This window comes from Lissotriton vulgaris, chromosome 7 (genome assembly GCF_964263255.1).
Source record: "Lissotriton vulgaris chromosome 7, aLisVul1.2, whole genome shotgun sequence".
NCBI classification, from domain to species: domain Eukaryota; kingdom Metazoa; phylum Chordata; class Amphibia; order Caudata; family Salamandridae; genus Lissotriton; species Lissotriton vulgaris.
In genome coordinates this window covers 1,317,422,138-1,317,445,836 of record NC_141695.1, presented here as the reverse complement: position 1 = coordinate 1,317,445,836, position 23,699 = coordinate 1,317,422,138, and the positions used below count along the sequence as shown (strand labels likewise).

Here is a 23,699-nt window from a genome sequence, read left to right as displayed (position 1 = left end):
AGAAACCGGATTACGAACTGGGGCGCCAGAAAATCCTACTGAAACATTGATCAAGCCAGACAAAGGTGCGCCAGGGAGTTTAGAGTGCATAATAGAACTCTTCGTCGCACCAGTATCCAAAAGAAAAGGTTCTGCCACACCTAATGTAACCACTTCAACATAAGGTCCACTCTGGTCTACTGGAACTGACACTACTCCCTCTCTTTGCCCATGGCTGTCCTAACTATCATTATAACCAGCACTCTCACTCTCGACACAATAGTCATCAGCGTAGTACTGAGCAGACTGAACAGTTGGAACATTCTGCCTATCAAAACAATTCGTAGAATTCTGAGGGGGAAAGGAACGCTCATTCCGGGGAAACACACCACGTCCCCTACCCCTAGGAGCTTGTTGGAAACCACTACGACCTCTATGACCAGATACACCATTCGCACGCTGAAGCAAAATCGGACAACTACTCTTGAAGTGACCTTCTTCTCTGCAATAAGCTCACTGGTTAGGTCCTGGCGGAAATCGCTGAGCGAAAAACTCGGGCTTCTGTATCAATCTCTGAAACTGTGGGGGTTGCTGAAACTGAGGCTGATTCGGGCGAGACGGATAAGCTTGCTTCAAAAGAACTTTCGTCTTCAGGTCTTTAGTCTTCTTCTCTACTTTATCCTTCCCATCCTTATCCCTATTCTCATAATATTGTGCAGTAGCCAATATCTGGGCCGACGAAGAAACAGCCCATGAACTCTCAGAATCCTTCAACTTATTACAAAGTTGGGGAAGCAAATTAAAAACAAATTTGTCCACAAACAACCTTTGACCACCTTCTGTACTCATGTCCTGACCACTATGATCAATGAATGTTTCTTCAAACCTAGTGAAGAAATCAGACACACTCTCGTCTTTCTTTTGTTTGCATGCTGCTAACTTATCCCAATTCACTCGTAAAGGAGGCCTCATAGTTTTCATTAAATCAATATTCCTACCAGGTAATTCTGCAACTAAGGGCTCAGGTTTGGCACCTCCTACCTGCCGACCATCTGCAGCAGTAATATTAACCCAAGTATCTCCTAATTCTGGCGCATGATCCTCATGACGGATCTTCGCCCACAAAGGTTGAGGAACTACATTACCCATCAACATATCTATGTCAGCTAAATTCATAACACACGCATCAACTGTCTGAGACAACTCTTTGTAATAACCAGCAGGATTTTTACGGGGGTCAGGTAAGGTCTGCTTAAGAGCCAGGACCTCTGCTCTTTTCCAAGGGACATGTACCCACACTCACTGAAAATGAGCCGCTACACCCTGAATACCCTGATTAACATTAGCAACAACTTCCTCTCTCCATACAGGGGATACTTCTCTCATAGGATACTGCTTCACTTTCCTCCTAACAGAGGAATCAGGCTCGTACAGTGTCTGAGGCGGAAGCCTGGACCTAAAAACAAGTATCGTCTCTACGGCATCTTCAACATCAGACTCCACTATCGTCCCTTTAGCAAATTCAGACTGAACATCAAGCACCTCCTGCGGAATCGGACCAAACTCATTATTTTCCCATTCCTGACGAAGAAAAGTACACATTACATCAAAAACATACCTTTGCTTAGGCGGATCCCACTGTAAGAAAACATCCATAACCGCTTGTAAATTATACCTAGAAACATTTAAAACCGACCTATGAGCCAAAAGATCGAACACTGCCCGCTCTTCAGGACCAGGAAGCTGACTACGACTCTACTTACGTTCCGAAACCGAGGTCATATTCAGTGACCCAAAGAGTGGAGACAAAAGACTAGCAACAGTCTCAGTCATTCGTTTTCGAGCAGAAGGAGAAGAAGTTGACATAAGGACAGGAGAAAGAGTGGTTTGAGGTGACAGAGGCGTAGGGACAGAAGTAGCAGGAGTCGGAGATACAGGAATGTAAGGTACAAGATCTTGAGGCGAAACTGGTAGCAAAGCTGGCGGCCCTGGAGAGGGCTGCACCGTAGGAGGGAGAACCATCTGTGAAGCAACGGGTGGCTGAACAACAGCAGGGGGCTGAACAACGAAGGGTGCCACAACCGAGGGTAATGGAAGTGCAGTAGCACCCTGCACATAAGGGGGTGGTAATCTCAGTAAATGAGACATCAAAGGATCTTTTTCAGGGTCTTCAGTCACTTTTAAAAGGGAAGACGGCAAGACCGGATAACATTTATCGATGGCCATGCAACGTTGTCTATCTGACACTTCACTCGCACGATCTTCCTCATGTTCCTTAAACTGCCTAGCAGCTTGTAATACTGACATATTTTTAACTTTCCTATCTCTCTTTGCTTATTTAATTTCTCGCTGTTTGGCTTCCTTACGCCAAAGGCGGAAAGAATCAAACATCGCCGGACGGGCTTTCTTCCTAAATAGCGCAACTTCCAGATTATCTAAAATATTTAATTCGAAACTACCATGTTGGGGCCATCGTAAAACACCATATTTCTTCGTATAGCGAACACATACTTCATTATAGGTGATAGGACCCACTCCATGTTTTGAATAGAGCTCGTAAGTCGGAGTTCCAACCGGAGGTATCGGACACAAATCCTCCAATCGGGAATCCCTGTTGTAACCACAACTAAACTATTTCCTAATTTTGCTAAGACCAGGCATGTTATAGCTCACTAATCTAGCTTCAAACTTCAAGGGGTTATCAACTATCGATACCCTCGCAAATATACGAGCCCCTCGGCTTCGACTATTGCAATAACCGAATCAAAAACCAAGAAGCAAAATAAAGTTGGGGGAGCGACCCACTTATACTTAACCAAAATATCTGTCATGCCACCAGAAGACCGTCTATCTTCTCGCTCTACAAATCATCAATCAACGGTCCAAGATAGGGCGACAGTCAGGGCAGCAGTCCTTCGTAGCCGTCGGAAAGCGGGAAGCCGCGCAGCAAAAACCTTCGGACCGCAGACAACATACAGGGGTCGATGAAGTGGATGGCCTTCCTCCAGAATTTCCTCACGTGGCTCCTCACGATCCTCGGGCTTGGACCGATACCACTGAAGTCGCCCCATGTCTGGGTGCAACTGAAGAACCAGGTTTTTTAGAACCCAGCGGCGCCAGGGGCACACCCAAAGTCTTCGGATTCACCTGTCTTGGTATACAGAGACACAGAATACTTCTGGATGGCGTCAGAGATCAAATTTATTAGCTGCAGTTAGTAACAGTAATCCCAGCAATACAACACGGTGTACAACACAGGAAACTGTTCAACTTTTGTAGAGCAAGACATCACTTTTTATCCACATTTTGCTCATTATAAATGCACACCCACTGTGACAAACACTGACGAATGAAATACATTTTCCCACACATTATCACATCATAAAGGCTCGATTTACATTGTACCAACCCAGAAGTTAATTATTAGGAATGTCCCAAATTCGATTTCCACAAGCCGGACCAAACCCATAATTGAAAGCACTACCCATGTAATGAAAAGTCATAAGAAAAGAAACAATTTCAGATGCTGAATAGGATAAGATATGTGCAAGAGAACTAAGGGTAACAATATCCTGAACATTGATTGGCAATCTCAGACAACGATCAGCCAGAGAAATTGGCTTCGCAAAGGGTCAGTTTCAGGTGATGGGGTCAGCGTCCTACAGTTCACTCACAAGTCAGAAAAGGCCTAGTTAATACGTGCATGAACAACGAAGCCCATGCAACTTTGTTCATTCTGTTACCTCCACAGGCCTATGTGAGGTCAACACAAAAATGGCGTCACAAACAACTCGAACAAAATGGAGTCCGGTCCGAGAATCACAGAACCTCAACAGTTTGGCAAATAGAATACCACCTAAAGAACGCCAGATCCTCTGCAGCAACGGTACCCGATCAGATTCCGATAAACGTACTGCAAAGTAACACAGAAGACTAGAGTACGTTTTTAGCTCCCCTATATTTCCATTGTTATGCCACAGGGGAAGGGAGCATTCTGATTACAATTTTTAGAAAGGGCTCCAGGTCACTTCTCAGTAATTATCGACAAATCGCCTTGTTGGACGCTATTGGGAAGATCTTTGCGAGAAGTGTCCTGGAACATTTGAAGGACTGCGCTTTTTCACGCGGAGTGATCCCTATGACTCAAGTTGGGTTCCGTCCAAAACACTCCGCAACTGATAGCATTGCGGTTCTACAGACGATCATAGGCAAATATGTTGTTTCAAACTCACAGGTCGTCTATTGTGTATTTGTTGACTTTATGACAGCGCTTGACAGAGTAGATAGACCCACACTCTGGAAGAAACTAGGAAAATTAGGAATGCCCGATTAACTTCTTAACAAAATTATATCACTTAACACAATAACATGGTGTAGAATACAAATGGGGAGAGAGAAAGGACTCACTAGACCAATAGCTACACAGAATGGTCTGAGGCAAGGTTGTCTTTCAGCCCCCCAGTTTTTTCTCCCTCTATGTAAGTGATCTCCCTTACTGTTTTGTAAACATTATTCATTTCCCCCCCAAAAAACTATCATCTAGTAAAATACACATCATGATGTATGCCGACAATGTGGTTATACTCATGGGCGGCTCCTCTATTAGGGCAGAGGAGCGTTACCCCAATGCTTTCTCGCAGTGTGAGAAGCAGAAACATAAACAACTGACTTTAGCACTCAACTCCTCGAACAAATCCTTCCATTCTGCCTCAACCATAAAAACATTGTAGTCATTGGGGACTTCAATGTTCATTTCAATTTAGCTGATAATTTACTAACTAAACAACTTACCACAGACATGGAAATCCTACAGCTATCTCAGAAAATAGCTCGCCCCACTCACAGAGCGGGGCACACGTTAGATCTCTTATTTACAAACATATCAAGGACCAACATTACGGATATAACCCCTTTGACATGGACAGACCACTACAGGATAGATTTTACCATAAACCTACCTTTAAAAACAAATAGATCGCTAGCCCAGTCGGCCAACCCCACTAAATGTTGGAGTAAATTCTCTTTGGAAAAATTTAAGGAAGATTTTTCCTTTTTTTCTAGCTCTGAAAAGACATGCGAAGAAGAAATTTGTCTCTTACGAGAAAACATAGAGAGAGCACTTGACCACTGTTCACGAACTCGCGTAACAAATCGATTAAAATCAAAAACTTCCGAGAAATGGTATGGCCCAGACCTAAAAATTGAAAAAAGAAAATGCACCTCACTGGAGCATAAATGGCGAATAAGTAAAAACGCCGATGATAGAGCTATATATAAAACTCAGCTGAAAATTTATCACACGGCCATACGCAAAGCAAAGAAAGACTATCTTTCTCAAAAAATTCTACAGAATAAAAATTCGTCTAAGGAGCTCTTTAAAATTGTAAAAGAACTGTGTAATCCTCCCTGTCTTACATCCAACCTGATACCATCACAAGAGAACTGCACAAAAATCAGTGATTTTTTTTGTGATAAAATTGATAAAATATATACCTCTTTCATAAACAACGGACAGGCCCCTGTGGAATACCGGATTGACCCTACTCTGCAAACCAACTGCTCTACCTTTGGCCCATTTTCTGAAGACGAGGTCACTAAAGCCATGTCTGAAATTAAATCTGGCTCACCATGGGATGTTTGCCCACACTTTATTTTTTCCCAACTGACTCCCATAATTGGCCCCGCAGTCACAAAAGTGCTTAACCAGTCTCTGGAGCAAGCTGTCTTTCCAGAAATTTGGAAAAAATCGGCAGTAATTCCTTTACTAAAAAAGGCGGGTGCGGATATAAACGACCCAGCAAACTACCGCCCCATCTCACAGCTCCCCTTTTTATCGAAGGTTTTAGAAAGACTGGTAACAAAACAACTGTCAAGTTATCTAGAGATCAACAAACTTCTCGATGTTTCCCAAACAGGTTTTAGATCTAATAACAGCACAGAAACAACGCTACTAGCTGTAATGGACGATATTCGCATGCAGGTCGATAAAGGCAAAACGGTCGCCCTGATACTCCTCGATTTATCAGCGGCATTTGATACCGTGTCCCATAAACTGCTTATCCACATACTTGCCGCAAAAGGAATACAAGGTAAAGCCCTAAACTGGCTGGAGTCCTTTTTATCTAATAGATCCCAGTCTATTTGTTTAGGTAACTTTACCTCCTCCCCTCGTAAGATTAAATATGGAGTTCCCCAAGGAGCTACATTGAGTCCAACATTGTTCAATGTATATGTCTCCTCTTTGGCATTGATTGGCAAGAAATGGGGCATTAATATCTGCTCCTACGCTGACGATACTCAGCTGATGGTTACCCTAAATGGAGATAACAACGCCAAAAGTAGATTACATAACTGTTTGTCAGAACTATCCAACTGGATGCACGGCCATTATTTAAAACTGAACGCTGACAAATCAGAAATTCTACTCTTTGGCGGGGCCAAACAGCTCTGGGACAACACCTGGTGGCCAACTTCTTTAGGTTCTCCACCAATCCCCACATCGTCTGCTAGAAATCTAGGAATTCAGATGGACACCACTCTATCAATGAAAAGCCATGTCTCTTCAATATGTGGAAAAGGATTTGCCGTATTAAAAAGATTGAAAAGGGTCTTCCCCTGGATCCCACTTGAATGTCGACAGATCCTAGTCCAGTCGTTACTAGTTAGCAGGCTGGACTATGGCAACTCACTATTTGTAGGTATGTCGGACTACTTATTTAGGAAATTACAACTGGTCCAGAATGCCGCAGCAAAAGCTGTTTGCAACAAAAAAAAGTACGATTCTGCCACAAGTTGTCTGAGAGCTTTACACTGGCTGCCCATGAGACAAAGAGCTACGTTCAAGATGCTATGTATTGCCTATAAAACGCTTCACAATACAGGCCCTTACATTCTTCGAAATAAAATTAAGTTCTATGCCCCAGCGCGGAACTTACGTTCACAAGCCTCTGCCAAAGCTGCCACTACTCGGATTAAGCTTTCCAGAATGGGCGGAAATGCCTTTTCACATATTGCTGCGAAAAGCTGGAATGAACTACCGATTAACCTCAGACTCACGGACTCCTACCCCACCTTCAAGAAGAAACTAAAAACTGCACTATTCCCCACTTCAGAATAATTAATTTGCTCCCAGGTTTCTGCCTTGGTTTTACTGTTATTTTTTGCAGCGCCGTGATATCCTTGTTGGATTAATGTTGCGCTATACAAATACAAATAACAATAACAATAACAATAAAATGGTAAAACTACCATTTTATGTTTCTGCTTCTAGCACTGTGAGAAAGACGAAGAAGGGTTTGGTTGGGGGCGGGTGAGTGGGCAGTCTTCCTCGAGGGCAGGGGAATGTGGCTACCCTAATGTTGCGGGCCCTGACTGGTTTAGTCGGCCCTCTGGGGCTGACCAAACCAGTCATGAGTACTCTCCCTTTCTCCATGTAGGCTGCATGCAGCCTGCATGGAGAAAATGGCCTCCCCATAGTCACCCGGCTGGGCACCGCCCCGCCAATCACAAAGCTGCCATTGCAGCATTGTGATTGTCCTAGGGGAGGCTGCTTCCTGCTCCTGCGGGAGAGCAGCAGGAAAACACAGGACCCGGCCAGGAGCTGAGGAGGAGCGGGACCCGGAAAGGTATGTTTTTTAAATTTTAATTAACCCCATCTTGCGCGATCTCTCCCCGTCCCCTGCCAGTCATGCCAGCCGTGACTCATTATACTAGATTTTACACCATTTGGACTACAAAAAAACGTACATGCTCTTACCAGATATACAGAAGATACTCTAATCATGGGTCCCACTCTGCAACTCTGGGCAATAGCTTGCTTAATCTCCACAACGGCCCCGAAAGCGCTAGGATGCCTGGCCTCACCTTGGAGGTGCCCAGTAAGGGGGCATCTCACAGGGAAAGCCAGGAAGGGTTCCACAGCGGTATACAGCGCCAAGATACCTTTCAGGTGAGAGTGCGCTTTACAAGTATACACACATTTACATTTACATTGTTTTAGCCCCAAACATATCTAAAACAAAAGTCATTCCTTTTAGAGGAAGAAAGCAATTCACTAAATTTAACTGGTCACTAGGGCACACATCTTTAGAGGTGGTTATTGGATATACATACCTGGGGCGAATCTTTACTCAAACACTACAAAATTCCTCTCATTTTCAGCACATAGGGCGCAAAGCAGATGCCCATGTTGGTGCGCTGCAACATTTATATTCCTCTTCCGAAAACAGACACTTTCACTCCCTTTTAGAGGTTTTTAGGTCGAAAATTCTGCCTATCATATCTGTTCCACAGGTATTAAGCTGTGAAGTCACATTGTGGTGTGGACTGACTCCTAGCCCTGAAGAAGTTGCCGATAAGTATTTGAAGGCAATGGAACATGTTGGCTTCATATAAGTTAAAACGAAGTACGACAGTAGTTCTTTGTTTTTAATGTGAGCAGACATCCAGAAGTGAATAAAATTGGTTAGAGTGCTAGTGGTTGTCTAGCTCGTTTTAGTGGGTTAAAGCCAGGCAATTGATGTAGGGAGCTCTAACTCAGGGATCAGGTTTTTCACCAATTGAGTTAGACACATTATCTGCACATTTATTTTTTAGCGGAAAGGTTACCGATGATGATAAGTGGAACACACTGATGAGGTACCTATCAGTAGTTCCCTGCGGTTGTTTCCGCGAGGTATCTTCCCACTTTTCACACACTTTTCATGATGATTGGGTGTTAGGAACTGGTGGTGGAGTCATAGACACAGATAAGAGTGTTTTTATAGGAAAGGGATAGGAATACCCTGTAAGTACAGCAGAGTATCGCTTGTACTGTAAATATCCTCACCAGTAAGGGAGGCAAGTGATGTTCAGGATATTCTATCCGTCAGATATAGGGCAGGTTTTTTGTTATGAATAATTGTGTGACGAGGGCAACCTGCATCTTTTCCCTCTTAGCTCCTGTTTGTAATGGGTATGCTAGATCTCACACAATTCGGACTACAAAAAACGTACAGGCTCTTACCAGATACACAGAAGATATTTTTTTAGCCCCAAACATATCTAAAACAAAAGTCATTCCTTTTAGAGGAAGAAAGCAATTCACTAAATGTAACTGGTCACTAAGGTGCAAATCTTTAGAGGTGGTTGATGGACATACATACCTGGGGTGAATCTTTACACAAACACTACAAAATTCCTCTCATTTTCAGCACATAGGGCGCAAAGTAGAGGCCCACGTTGGTGCCCTGCAACGCTTATATTCCTTTTCCGGAAACAGACACTTTCACCCCCCTTTATAGGTTTTTAGGTCGAAAATTCTGCCTATCATATCTTACGCATTGGAATACATTCCAATAAAAAAACTGGCATCAAATAAAAAAGAGTGCAATATCCTCCGTAAACGTATTAACGTCGCTCAAGCAGTTCCTGCTCGAGTCCTGCGCCTCGAGCTTTCTCTAGTTAGCTTGTACGCCAGAGCTATCACAAACATCATAAAATGGGCTTATAATCTCTTACATGCTGAACAAGGAAACTTAAGATTTATATTAAAAACTGAGACTTTTAAGAATTAATCATCGCATTATACTGTTAAACAGAATTTTACTATAGCATTTTACTTATCGAATTGCACATTATCACTTTTGAAATCTTGGGCTCCTGCTCACTTGAGGCATTTTTTAAAACATCTGACTCCGAGAATAAGTTAGATCTCGATGTTAAGCACTGCTCTCACTTAAAACATTATGAACAGTATGCAGAATCAATAGTATATAAATTCCAGGAACGTTATGTTCATTTCACCTTAGGGCATGGAGTCTGGCATTGTATAATGTTATTACGGCTAGGGATTTTACCTTTAAAAGCTTTCACTTCCAAATGGAACATCTGTGAAAATACCACCAGTAGTTGTGATTTATGTGACGGAGGAGCACAAGACTTACTTCATGTCCTGTTTGAATGCCCAAATCTGATACTGGTCGAGGCCAAACACCAGCACTTAAACCCTATTAGAACTAGATATAATATAATTTCGGTTCATGGCCTTTTACCGCTTCTTAAATCGCGGTCTGATGAATTTGTATGTCACAACCTGTTTTATAACAATTGCGTTCAAAAAAGGGGTTGTTCTCAGTAGAAGACTAAATCAAATAAAAAACCTTGAGTAAGCATCTCGAATTGTAGTTGTATTTTTCTTGTTTACGAATAACATAACAATTCTAGCATTCATATGAAGGGTATCAATCGTGACATTTATAGATATTACATTGACAGATTAGGATGTGAAAAAGCATTGAGATTTCAGCTAATTTATTTGTCAACACCCTTTCATCCCATGACTAGCACCCACCCTGCATAGTGAGAATTGTCACGAGGCTCCATCCTGCATCTCTCAACCATTAACGGCTTTAGGACGGTCAGGGGTGCACGCCCATTACTTTGCGGTGCAATCTTCCATCCCAACAGACACCCCTCGCAGATCGGAACACCCCAAACAACCCCTAACATGGAAAGATTGGGTGGTCAGATCGGTAAAACTGGTGAGAAAGACCATTAGTATTCCTGTGGCTCAATCTGGCTCTGTGCCCACCAAAAAGTCTAATAGACCATCGCAGCAACCTGGGATTCTCTCCCTTCATAACTATGATCCGTTTGCCACCCACATTTCGTGCCACACAAATTAGAGCGAAAGGTGCGCAGGGCCTACACTATGGCAAAGCACGCCTTCTCAGTAGCTGTCCAGTTCTGTTCTATAGGTAATAATCTCCTACTAATAAAGTCTACCTTTGTCATAAAGTTGACCTATCACTGCGTCACCTCCTTTGTGAGAAGCATCAGTCTGCACAATGAAAGGCTGACTGTAGTCAGGTGCTTTAGTCAGGTGCAGCACATTGTGCCTACTTCAGTTCCTCAAGTACTTTCTGACACTACTTAGTCCTCATCACTTTCTTGGGCTGCTTCTTGGAGATCAAAGCAGTCAATGGGGCAACTATTCTTCCATAGTTCACCACAAAGTTCTTGCGATACCCGACGAGTCCTACAAATGTGCTCACTTCAGTCTTGGTAGTAGGCACTTCCCAAAATATCACAGACTGAATCTTGGCATCCAACTGGCAAATATTCCCGTTTCCACCTCATGCCCAAGGTAGACTACAAAGGAGTGCCCCACTTGGTTATCAGTTTTGCCTCCTGTATCCTATCAAAAACCAGTTCTAGGTGCCTCATGTGGTCCTGCCGTGAGTTGCTGAACGCTGCAATGTCAACTAGGTAAGTAGCACAGAACTGTTCCAGCCCTGCAAGAGCATGGTTCACCAGGCACTGAAAAGTAACAGGAGCATTTTTCAAACAAAAGAATATCTCCTCAAACTGATATAGCCTCTGGCGTAAAAAATGCTGTCTTCTTAGCATATGGTGCCAAAGAGATCTGCTAATATCAAGGTGCTCAAATTACTTTGCAGCACCTAACTGATCCACAAGCTCATCCGTTCTTGGATTTGGATGTGCATCGCTTTTGGTTACCTCGTTGAGGGCATGGTAGTCTACACATGATCACAAGTCAGTAGGCCTTTGCTTTGGTACCTAGAGCAGAGGACTAGACCAAGCACTACGTAGAACAATGGGTTCTAGAATTCCACTCCTTGTGCAACTATAACTCGTACAGCACTTGGCTGACTGCATGATCTTTGTATATTTACAACAATAAATCACAAATGTCTTTGGTTGAAAATATGTATCAGACGGCAGACATCTTGGAGGATCGATAAACAAACAAAGCAAAAATGATACCAGTGTGATTATAGTTTATTTAGAAGTATTCTCCGGTAGAGACAAGGCTCAAACAGGGCTAACAATGATTATATGGACAGCATTTTACAGGGTGCAAAAGAAAAGCAAAATCATCATAGGGAGAACATAAATCATTGAATAATTATATGGCTTTGCATCCTTTCCTTGTGATTTTTGGAGATTGGTTATGTGGTAGGAAAGATTAAAGATATTGAGCGAGTAGGTATTGCCTGTGGGAAAAGGGTGAGAATAAGGGGTTCCTGTCTTGCACACAGTGGTGAATTAGAAACTGGTACATGTGATCTGGAAACTTAGATTTTCAGCTTCTTGGTGTAGAGCACATACACTAACCTGGCACAAGCTCTAGGGCAGAGACTGTAGAAATTGGGACACATACAGCACTGTGAAACAATATTGTTTTTGCAGAAACGGTTGTCTCTAGTTGTGCTACAGAGCTCAGCTACTTGTGAACTTCACTTGTTTAGACAGGGAATGCTTTAGTGCTGGATAGATGGGCCTTTTTGAAGTGGGAAGTAATGCTGGAGGGGCAAGACATGTTAAATATTATGGAGGCATGTGGGAAGGCCAGGGAGTGAGGTAAGGACAAGTGTATGTGGCTAAAACCACCTAACAGTCCTGATGAGTTGTGCAGGTACATATAGGACAGTGGTTCTTAGCCTGGGTTCTGTGGACCCCCACCTACATATGGGGTCCTGATCTGGTTAGAAAATTAAATCATATGAGCAGATTAATAAAGTATATATACAAGAAAAAACAATACTGTAAAGTTAAAAAATGTGAACCCCTTGTAAATGTGAAGCACTGTGAAATTGTAGGCTACATTTAACAAGGTATCCTTAGCTTGATCCACAGAAGCAATATAAGTACAGCAAACAGAATATAGTATGGCTAAATGGTGGCCTCAGTTCAAGCACCGGTATGATCTGACAAAAAGAGAGCCTGCATTAAGGCCAAAAACGGCAAAGTGACATGTTAAGAGTCTAGCATATTGCTTCGTCTTTTAGAAATAAAACCACATTTTGAAAAGGTTCAACGTTCTGCTTAAAATTAATTTTTCACTCTTTATATATAATATTTGTGAATGAAGTAAAAGCATGTGTAACTGCTTGATGTGCAATTGTTTCTGCATTTTTGTGTATTGTTGTATGGTTCAGTTTATAGAAATTGCTGAGGTCAGGGTCCCCTGCTTCCAGCTGTGATTCAGTGGGGGTCCACAGAAGTCAAAAGGTTAAGAACCACTGATCTAGAATAACTGACTTGCAACAGGGCACACTTAAAATTGGAGTTGTGATGTCCAGCCTTGAGAGGAGTGTTTCTTTCTGTAATGGTTTGGAGCGATAATCAATGCATCTTTCTGTAGAATGTGTTGGTGCTGTGGGAATGTTTAGACTGTTAAGGTAAAAACCCAACTGAGACCTATTGTGAAACTTCAGCACTCTGCTTACGAAGGGAGTGCAAGAGGCAATACCATTCATTACACATTTATCAGGCCAATAAGAGGGAAATGTCTCTCAGTTAGGCTTGTTTTGGGACAGTCATACTCGATATTGCCTGCACGTGTTAACCAGAGTTGAGGGAAGAAGGAAGGGAGGAAGGAAATTAACATCCTTCTCTTTAGGCAACACTTATCCCTGGTTTCTAGTACCAACTCTGAAGGGACCCCCCATTTTTATATTTGCCTCCCTGGGAAACTTCTGCTCCCCTGTGTAGAAGACATATTCTCCTCTTGTGCACCCTGATCTCTGCACAGCGCTCTATTGCTTTACAGCTAGGTTCACAATCTATGACCCCATATAAATACTTATAGAGGTGCAGGAATGTCACGGTGCACATTTGATTTTACTAAAGCAGTTTAAATGACAGCAGGGATATGTCTTCAGGCGATTGCACCAGTGTCCTCATTTTAGGTACTTCTCAGTGAGATCTCTGTGGTAATAGCTGAGCCGGCTATACATCTCCACTCTAGGAAGCCCGTGCTGGGAATCCTGCTGGAAGAATCACTTGCCTGTTGACTTGCCCTATGGATCTAAAGCAGCTCAGGCGAATGTATAGAAATTAACGAGCCTCTAATTTCAGATAAGGGTTCATGGGAATTCGCAGTGCTGCATTCACAAAGGTAGCTTTGTTAATTAAAGTATCTTAGTTCCGTTACATTTCTGGTGTTAATTCACACAAGGAAAAACGCATTATGCTTCAGGCCAATAGGGGTCAATATGACTGTGTGTGGGAGGTGCTGCATGAAGGCCTGGAACTCAAATGTCTGTAGGTGCAGGAATGTCAGTAGTGACCAACTGAAGTGGCCCATTGCACAAGAGTATTCCTAAAGAGATCCACTCGGGAAAGAAGGAGGCAGGTTCACCTGAGCCAACATTCACAGTGCTGATGTATCATTGTGCAGATGTACTTCTTCATTATAACCTAGAATTCCAGAACACATGACTGGGGTTTGGGGACAGTGGATGTGTATACCTAAGCATGCTCTTAACTCTCTGCTGTGTGTGCATTAAGACACTAAACATAAATGGATCCTCTGACGAGGAGAAGGAATGCCACCCAGAAGATGAGGAGGACAGAATAGGAAGATTTCGGGGCGGCACCAGTTGGAGTGGGTTCCTTTGTCGTCGAAGCACTTGGAAATTGAGCGTTCACCACGTTGCTCCAAGTGCTCGGTACATTTTGTATGATCCATTGTGTGTAGGCTGGGACGAGGGTGTAAATCCCCGGGCGGTTACGCTGTCCACATCCATCTCGGTAGCTCACAACTCCAGCCAGTAGCCACGCATTGTTATATTGGCAGACTAGTGGCCCACCGGTGTCCCTCTGAAACATCAGAAAAAAGGGGAGTCAGCAATATGCTTTTACGATTTCATCCTCGTGATATAATGCAGGCCAAACCAGGATATGCACGAACCATCTGCAAAATCATAATTTTGCCTACGCAATTTTGCAAATATGACAAATGTTGCAACTTTAAAAAGGTTTACAAAGATGACAACCTTAGAAAACTTTGTCTTGGGTGAAAAATCATAATATTTGAATTATCTATCCCGTGGTTAAGGAGATTCAAAATGTTTATCAAGCAAACCTTTAAGATTTAAAGCTGTAATGTATGAAAGTACCGTGCAAACCGTCAATAATTCAATGGACGATAATCTGTAAAGTTTATCTGTTGGCAATGCTCTTCCATGTGTGCATGCACATTAATATTTAAAAAAATAAACTAAACTTAAATTTGAGTACTCTCATGTCCTCACTCTTTACAATCCTCAGTGTGTAGGTATCTCTCATTCATAGTGGTGGAACCAGAAGCTGCTGCACAACTTTCCTTGTTAGTACCAGGCATGCATGACCCGCTCCACCACCTCCTCACACTCTCCATTGCTTCTTAATATTTGTAGCCTCACCGTCGGGCATATTTACAAGGGAATCAAGCAAACGGAAGATCACTTTTTCTGACGTTCCGGGTGTGCAATGCCCTGCCCCATATTTTCAAAGCGGCGCTAAGCCACTTTGTGTGGCTTAACACCGCTTTGTAAATATCATCCCCTTTCACACAGGTATCTGCATGAAAGAGGCGTGCAATGGTTGTTGCTGTGGGCGTTCCGCTGCTACACCCATTGCTTTTTGATGCTGCAACAGGCTTACAAATATCTGTAAATATGAGGCAGTGACATAAACTAACGCCTTTCAAAAGGAGTCGTTTGAGAGGCACAACAAGGAGATATACTTTTATTTAGTCTAGTTTTTGCTCTTTCTATGTGTGCTGCAGAATGAGCAAATTTCCTTTAAAGATTGTTTATCTGCAGGAAGGAGTCACTTCCGGCACATAAACATCGCATTGCAGGCATCCTTGCATTAGGGCGCAAAGGTGTCTGTGTTGGCACTAGGTTGCTTTTTTAGTGCCAGCACTAGGGAAAACACAGGGGTGCACCGTATTCCTGTAAAAATGGTGCATCCCTGCATTTTGGAAATAGTGCGGCGCTCCTAAATGGCATGCATTTATCACAATGAGGAGTGAAATTATCTAATGAAAAAGAATGTACCCCATACCATGAATCTCTATCTAATTCCTGGCAAGATACGCCGATTAATCGTATCCATGCTTGTCAATTAAGACTTCATATTCTTTTTTTTAATACTTTTCCTTGACCACTGGGCTTCCTCACATCTCTTTTATATGGATCTATGCATCATCACTTTACATGAGATGGAGAACATTGCATATACAAAAAGGAAACTCAATGTTGTGCAATAAACATATATGACAAATGTATACAAAACTAATTACACAAACATCACATTACATGCCATGTCTGCACAACATCCACATTTTTTCATGATACATAGTGATGACATTACATTTATAAGTGCCCAACACATATAATCACACTTAGTGAGAAAGTGTCCAGCATTGTAAACCGGTCAAGGTTGCATGTTTCTTTAGACTGGGGACATGTTCTAGCCCTCAGAAGAAAGGGGTCCAAAAGGTTTGCCTCACCGAGAATTAATTAAACCCCTAGGATAAAATGCTAAACCTTTGATTGAATGGGCAAGGCATGTGCTACTGAGCCACAGAAGAGATCCTAAGATGAAATGAAAGATAAACGGTATCATACATGACAAGGAGGTACACAACATATGAACGATCAAGGCTTTGGAAGCCATGAGCTGCACCTACATGTGATTACTGTTGGTTTGATGGAGGGCTCTCACACAAAGGGCCCAATTCACAACAGTAAACCAACAGATAGAAAGGTCTTTATACATAGATTTACTCTTATGCTTAGGCATACATCTCCACCTAAATGCTCTTCAGCAATAGGCTAGTAAATAATAGGAATGCATGTCCCCACATGAAGGGTTGGGTTCATGTAATGCTACAAAATATGACCATAACTGTACTGCTTGCAACTTTACTGATTTATTCTAGACATGGATGTGCCAAACGCAGATCTCCAACTCCACTATTTAGAAATGCAAATTGAAAAGAGTAGTTAGGCAGGCATCACTTAAAGAAAACAATAGACATGTGATAAACGTTAGAACTGGGGGCGCATAGATCAAATCAAGCTCACATTCTTTCTTCTGTCCTCATCTCCTTGTGTTGTGAGACACAGTGAAGTCAGGCACAAACTACAAATGTTGTGTTTGTTTCATGGTGTGTCAATAAGTTGGTAAGATGTAGTGTTAATGTGAGATGTCTTTTTTTAGATTTCAATTGCAATGTTTATATGTGTAGTCTTCGGTGTATATGGATCTGGTGTGTTTACACTTTTTCTTATAGTGATTTTATTGGTGAGTGCAATGTAGGCAGTTACAGCATCTTAGTTTAATACATTTACATGTATGTATTAGGGCTGGGTGGGTGCGCTTGCCAGCGATTGAAAGTCTGCATGAGGGGCACATCTGGTGGCCCTATGCATAATCCAGTTCAAACCAGTTCTGGGAGCCGTTTGCTCCAGCTCTGGATCGAAACTGGACAAAGGACATGGGAGTAACCTCCCCACTGTCCAGCCCCGCCTCTTGGAGGGTGCCCTGAACCTTGCCAACCCCTTCCGTGGGTACTTAAGGGCTTACCTGGCTGTAGGACCCTAGATTCAACATGGTCAAGATTTCGAACCAGAAATCAGTGAGCTTTGACCGTCTGGACACTCGGGACTTTGTTTGGACCCGACTTCGTCTCCCACTCAGTATGTGGAATCATCTGCGCCCGTGCACCATATAGGCTCCATGCAGGACCTGTGTGGCATCAAGAACAACTGAAGAAAACTCCTTTGGAGTGAAGGAGTCACTCCCCTGCCTTCGCAGGCACCATAACACCGCTGTCCGGTCTGTAGACTCTGTGTTCCTATGGACTATGAAGGCTTCAGCAACACAAGAGGTAGGTTTCTACGTCCCTTAAGGTCTGAGCTATCCTCTCACCATGTTTGAGATCATAATCCCTCGTGGGTGCTGCAATACTTGAAACCTTGTGCACCACGTACATTTGGAGGTGCATATGCTCGCTGGCGTTTCCCGAACAAGGGCATTGGGCTCCGAATAGCCCCAATCTCTGGCACCATTTCCTACCAAGATCTTTGACCTCCTTGCACCAAGTGCTTCATAGGCTGTCGTTTGGTGAAATCGCTTGACGTCCTCTTGTGACTCCTGTGCCTCTGGCATGTGGGTCCAATTGAGGGTCAACTTTGCTTTTCTTGAGCTCCCCTCGTTGCTCCAGGCTTGTCCTCACACCTTACTGGTCCGAACCGTTCACATCCTTGAACTTCTGCATGAGTTACCGTTGCCAAGTCTTGTTGGTGCTACCGCCAGACATTAATCCCCCAGCACTTGACAGCCTTCGTGGGACAGCTTGTATACGGCTCCTGGTCCTCTTCAATGTCTCCTGGTCCCTATACTGCAGAGTCAAGAACTCCATCAACGTACCTGAACGACGGAACATCGGTGGGCATTCGTCTACCGAGCCCCTGGTCCCTCCTAAGGGACCCCGACTCTGTCCCCTCTGCTTTCAGGTACTCTTTGACAAGAATACACCTTTGAATGCCAACAGACACTTTTCTTCCGCTCAGCAGCAGCTTTTCTTCGAAGTCCTCCATTGGGTTTAACGGTGGTTTCCGATGCCACTTCAGACCTATGCACCCGGATTCCCTGGGATAGGTAACTTGGGTACCTTGGTATCCACGGGTGGGGAGGCTATCCAACCTCCTAACTTCCATGGGGTTTATTTGATGTCCACTGGGAAGGGTTCTTAAACTCTAAAACTTCAACTGCAACGTTTCCATAGAATTGTACGGAGCACACAGTCGTGTTCCCGCACTGCACCCGTCTTCCGTGGGGTCCCTACTTACTCACCGTGGGTGGTTCCTTGGGGTCCCAGTGATTCTACATCCTCTTGACACTGTCTTGACTCGAGTCGTGCTTCTTAAACCACAGTTTTAGTATAAGGTTTGGTCTCCCCCTGGAGCCCACTGTGGATTAGAGCTACTTATGATTGTTTCTGTGCTCCTGTATTGTGTGCTTTGTGAATATCTTCATGTAGAAGATAATTTACCGTACTAGAGAGTGCTATATTAATAAATACATATTTTTTTAACTACTGGGTGGTTCTCCTTTCATTTAACCAATACCGTAAGGTTGCATTCTGGTAAAACGAGCTGCTTTACACTCCTGGACTAAGCCAAATGGCTGCTCTCCACAGCTACCACTTGGATAGCTTTCTACGGTTATCTTTGACGTCTTTAATCCCCATAAGGGTTGTTTGGACTGGTGCAATGTGCCTACTTTAATTAGTGGATAGCATATACCAGGCCAACTTCTCACAAGTGACATCAGAGGTACTACAATAAATGTTATTAATATGGGCTACCTACTGGTCCCCCCGTAATGTGACTCCTAATTAAAGTAAGAGTATACTTTTATACTTGAAGTTCGCTGACCACTCTCTACAATTCACATGAATTATTAAGGGAAGCTGGCTAGTCAATTGATCCCAGTTAGCTCTTTGAATTTCATGCTTGCTGAGCCCCCGGCCCTTTTTATAACATGCCCAATCCAAGGCACTATGATTTCTGGGTTTGACTGACAAAACAAGTCTCAGATCTCTATTCGCATGGGAACAGGATCTATCAAACCAATTAATGGGTGAACGCACTGGGCCGGCGAATGTCTTACGTAACTGGTCCTTTATTACGTTGCATATTGTTCTAAAATGAATGCACACATTTTCCTCTAAAGGAACCTCAGCCAAACAAACCAGGTAAAAATCCAAATTAGACGACTAAACCATCAAAAAATGTGGTTGGATCTAGCAAATGCCATACAAGTCTAAGACCGGCATGCTGTGGTATTGACTGCAGTACTGCTTCCTCAGAAACTTTAGTGATGATGAAATACCCAGACGAATTAATGCTAAATTGTTACCTGGATACCTCTCCGTTGCCCTGATGGCATCTTTCTCAGTTAAAGCAAAACCAAAGGGGATGATGGACGGAGTGTTGAACATTGCAAGCACCCCCAGTCAACTGATCTGGGTTTAATCCATCATCATTCTTTAGCTCACTCCGCCACCCCAGTTCAGACATGACCCTAAGCAAATCAGTCTGACCCTGTGCCTCATGGGAACAGTCCAGCCCAAACTGCCAAGACATGTCTTCCCTGGACCGGAAACATTCTGGGACAGGTTTCGGGTTCATGACCCTCACCAGCCAGGCTATCTTGAATCCAGTGGCAAAGTGTGCAAGGGACCCACGTCTGTGCATACCCTGCAGTCTCCAGCTGTTAAAAAATTAGATTCAACAGAACCTGATAGTCTTGTGGCCATAACACTCAGTTTTCAGCAGCATGGCTTATCTTTAAACTTCAGATTACAAGAAACAAGAGGCAATGGAATCTTACCCATGAAAATGTATTCCATATGAGGGGAAACCGTACTGTACGCAGGAAATCATCTTGTGAATGAATTAATTCCTAATAGTAACTACCTAATAGGGTTCATTGCCCAGGAAAGAAAATCCATTGATTTCTTCCTTCTGAATTACTGGTGGGGAAGGTGATCACTGAACAACCCAAGTAAGCTATGAAGCAATTCAGTATTTAGTGTCCATAAATCTTTAAATCTCTTATCCAATTGTTTCAAATCCAGTTTCACTCTCATGACAGAAGAAATTCCGAAATGACCCCACAGTGCCTGGTTTCTTTTCACAGATTTGAACTTTAAATACTGTGTGAGATTTTAATACTGAACCTTTAGATTTGGATTCCTCATATATGGCCAAATTTCGAGGTAGGCAGAGTGGTATCCGTAGGTGAAACCACTCTACCGGATCACAAGTGGTCCACTGTTCTCCTGCACCCAGATTTCCCCAGTACAGCAACATCAGAAAAACAGCTGGTAAAATGGCTGTAGGTTTGAGTTGCAAGAGAAGCCTGGCCTAGGCCCCTGGTACCTGTCTGACACCCTTCTATGATAAGGAGGGCATGCAATGCTCCCCAATGCTAGGAGTCTTCTTCCTGTTCCAGACTTCACTCTCACCAGTCTCCACCCTCCTCCCTGGCAAAAGCTCTGCTGCACACTTCTACCAAACGTTCAAAGCAGATAGTAAAGCTGTTTCATGCAGAATTTCAGCTAGATTTTCAGCTAGAAAATACATCTCCTGCATTTACTTACCAATCTCTGTGTTTTAACTCATAATTGCACTGCTAGGGAACAATGTATTCATTTTGATTTAAAAAATACGAATAATATTAATGTGCTTTTATGGTCTACATTGGCCGAATAAAGATTTATTGACTTGACCTGCACTGTTCAGGCAGTGCGTACCACACAGTACTAATGCGTCTCAGGAGTGCTGAGTTCTCCCCTGCTAGAACCATACATCTTGAAATTGGGGCCACAGTTTTTGAGTGCTTTAAAGGCAGTTCAGGAGATGGGGTAGATGTACAAATACACCTCTGTTACTTCACAGAAAACTGATATTGTCCGCAAGCTGGTGCTGAGGTACACTATTTTGAAACACACTATTGACTCAATTCGCAGTTTCTCTGATGATTAGAATAATGTTATGGGTTTAGTTTTTTTCCATCCAGAAATGAGAAAAACTTGAATAATTCTACAATCTACAGAGTTTTAAAAACAGTATCGTCCTATCTCCAGAAATATTGTTTAGAGATGCACAACAAGAGCGAACCAGAGAGGCACAACCTTTGTGCCATAGGCCTATGTAGAAGAGTAGGGCATCTGAGAGGGCATCAGTGCTCACATTCAGTAGCTATAATACCCATCTGTCTGAAGAAAATGAAGATGCCTTGTGAAATGCCTCCTATAGATTCTTCTTCAAATGTATAGATTAAATAGATGAATAGGGCATATCCATGCCAATTTCAAATATTGTGTTTTGTAACGGAAGTGCTCAGGATGGGGTTGTTTACCAATGTCCACCTTCTCCTGCTTTCAAAACTTTTTTTTTTCCTCTGTTACTGACCATATAGGTTATGGTGGACAAATCTGATAGATGCCCCTTGCCTCTTTTTGGCTGAGAAGATCATCCTTATTGCTGGATGCACTACATGGCGGCAACTTTGGAAATTTCAACCACAAATATGTAATGGTTTTGAATCGAAATCCGACTCAAAATTACATTTGCTGTCTGGGAAAGGGCTGTTGGAGTCATATCCAAGTTGTTCATAGGCTCGACTGCATTAACTACTGTAACTACAGCTCTACCCGGGTCCTTGGCCAACAATCCTGAGGGCATCTGCCTGTACCGACCGAAGTGTTTTGACAAAATGGGGTAACCCTGTGTCCCTCAGAACCTGGGTATATGTGATTGACAAAAAAGTGGTTCTGTTGGGTATTGTACAATCTCTTTGGGTTAGGCTAAGGACAGCTCTAAAACACAAACAAGCAGAACTCTCTGATATTCAAAGTTTTTATATATATTAAAAACAGGAACCAATGAAACAGTAAAATGGAATTACTTCATTCCACTACATTACTAGCAAATATTTATCAAACACAAGTGCAGTGACTGTGGTGATTCAAGTGACAAATGTGAAGCATGTAGTGACACTTATATACAAAGACGTTAAATCAATACAATTTACAAAAAAAGGGGGGGAGGACCGGGGAAAGTTTAGAACGATGTATTTTTTATCGTTTTGTGGCCAGTTTCATCATAGTAAAAGTTCCAAGGAAAGCAAGGAATTATTGTCCATATTCCTGGAATTATCTTGGCCAAAAGGAAAAGCGTCGACGTTTCGACCCAGGATGCGCCCCAGTTGGTGGTCGCGGCGGGTCTTTATCAAGACAAAAGGGGGCTAGAAAAGAAGGGAAATGTGTATCAGAGAGATGCTTGTATAAACCGTCATAAATGACGAGAGTAGCTCCAGATTACTTACATGGGGAAGGTTCAGAAGTTATTGTGTTCCAGAGAGTAGCCCGTTGGTCAACCTGGAACAGAATATTTAAATGAGGAATTTTAGGACCCGATGGTGTGGGATTCATTCAAACTCATAGTCTTAAGTGCCTGGGTGACAGAGTATATTAGTCTACTCAGAACAGTGCACGAGTGATTTCGCCGTTTTATTTGGTCTTTGTACCGACCGAAGGGCTTTGTCAACTTTATTTATAAATAGAGAAAAAAAGAAATGGTGCTAAGACGCAGCCCTGGCGGATACCTCTTTTAACCTCAAAGTGTGGTGTACACTCTTCACGCTGTCTATATCGCACCTTGCACAAAAGTTTCTCATACAGCCTTGCAAGGAAGAAAATTATTGGTTTAGGGACCCCAAGATTGAGCAAGGTTGGCCACCAAATAGAATGGTCAACGAGGTCAAACGCACTGCTAAAATCTGCAAAACACAGGTATAATCTTCCCTGTTTAGCGTGCGTATATTTGCCTATCAGGACTTCTAAGTTGATACATTGCTCAAGAATTCCCAGCCCTTTTCTGAAACCATATTGAACTGGTGAGAGCATCTCATTTTTGGTGGCCCAATTTTAAAGTCTCACCAATAGTATTCTGCTCATCACTTTAACTGATGAATCCAGAAGCGAAATGGGACGGTAATTTTTAGCTTCAGATTTAATGCCTTTTTTAAAAATAGGGATTATCACAGATTAACCCCATGACCGGGGGTATATACTCCGTCACTGCTGAATTAAAAACTCTAGTTAAAATAGGACTCCATAGATCTATTTCGGTTTCGTAAACATCAATGGGGACCCTATCTGGGCCTGGTGCTTTACCACCCCTACTTTCAGTCAATCCGTAATGAACTTTATTGGGGGTGATATCTAGGGGCGTAACCCACCATTTACTTCCTTCTATACTTAGCGACCCAAATACATCAGGATCAAATGGATTAAAAATACTATAAAAGTGTCTCACCCACGCGTCACAATTAACATCAGAGAGTAATTCTGGGAATGAATCACT

The 23,699-nt window shown here is 42.8% G+C and overlaps 1 protein-coding gene and 1 pseudogene across 2 annotated transcripts in view; both read right to left on the bottom strand.

Moving 5' to 3' along the window:
* Positions 1-219: 219 nt before the first annotated feature.
* LOC147703585 (uncharacterized) lies at positions 220-1,365 on the bottom strand (annotated as a pseudogene).
* Positions 1,366-11,742: 10,377 nt separating this feature from the next.
* Positions 11,743-23,699, bottom strand: part of LOC147703583 (uncharacterized) — a 1,699,045-nt gene continuing 1,687,088 nt past the window's right edge. For both annotated transcript variants that reach the window (XM_086931923.1, XM_086931924.1), the window contains exon 28: positions 11,743-14,586. In XM_086931923.1, coding sequence (XP_086788049.1) covers positions 14,278-14,586 — 309 coding nt within the window. In that variant the 3' untranslated portion in view covers positions 11,743-14,277. The remainder of the gene's footprint in view (positions 14,587-23,699) is intronic.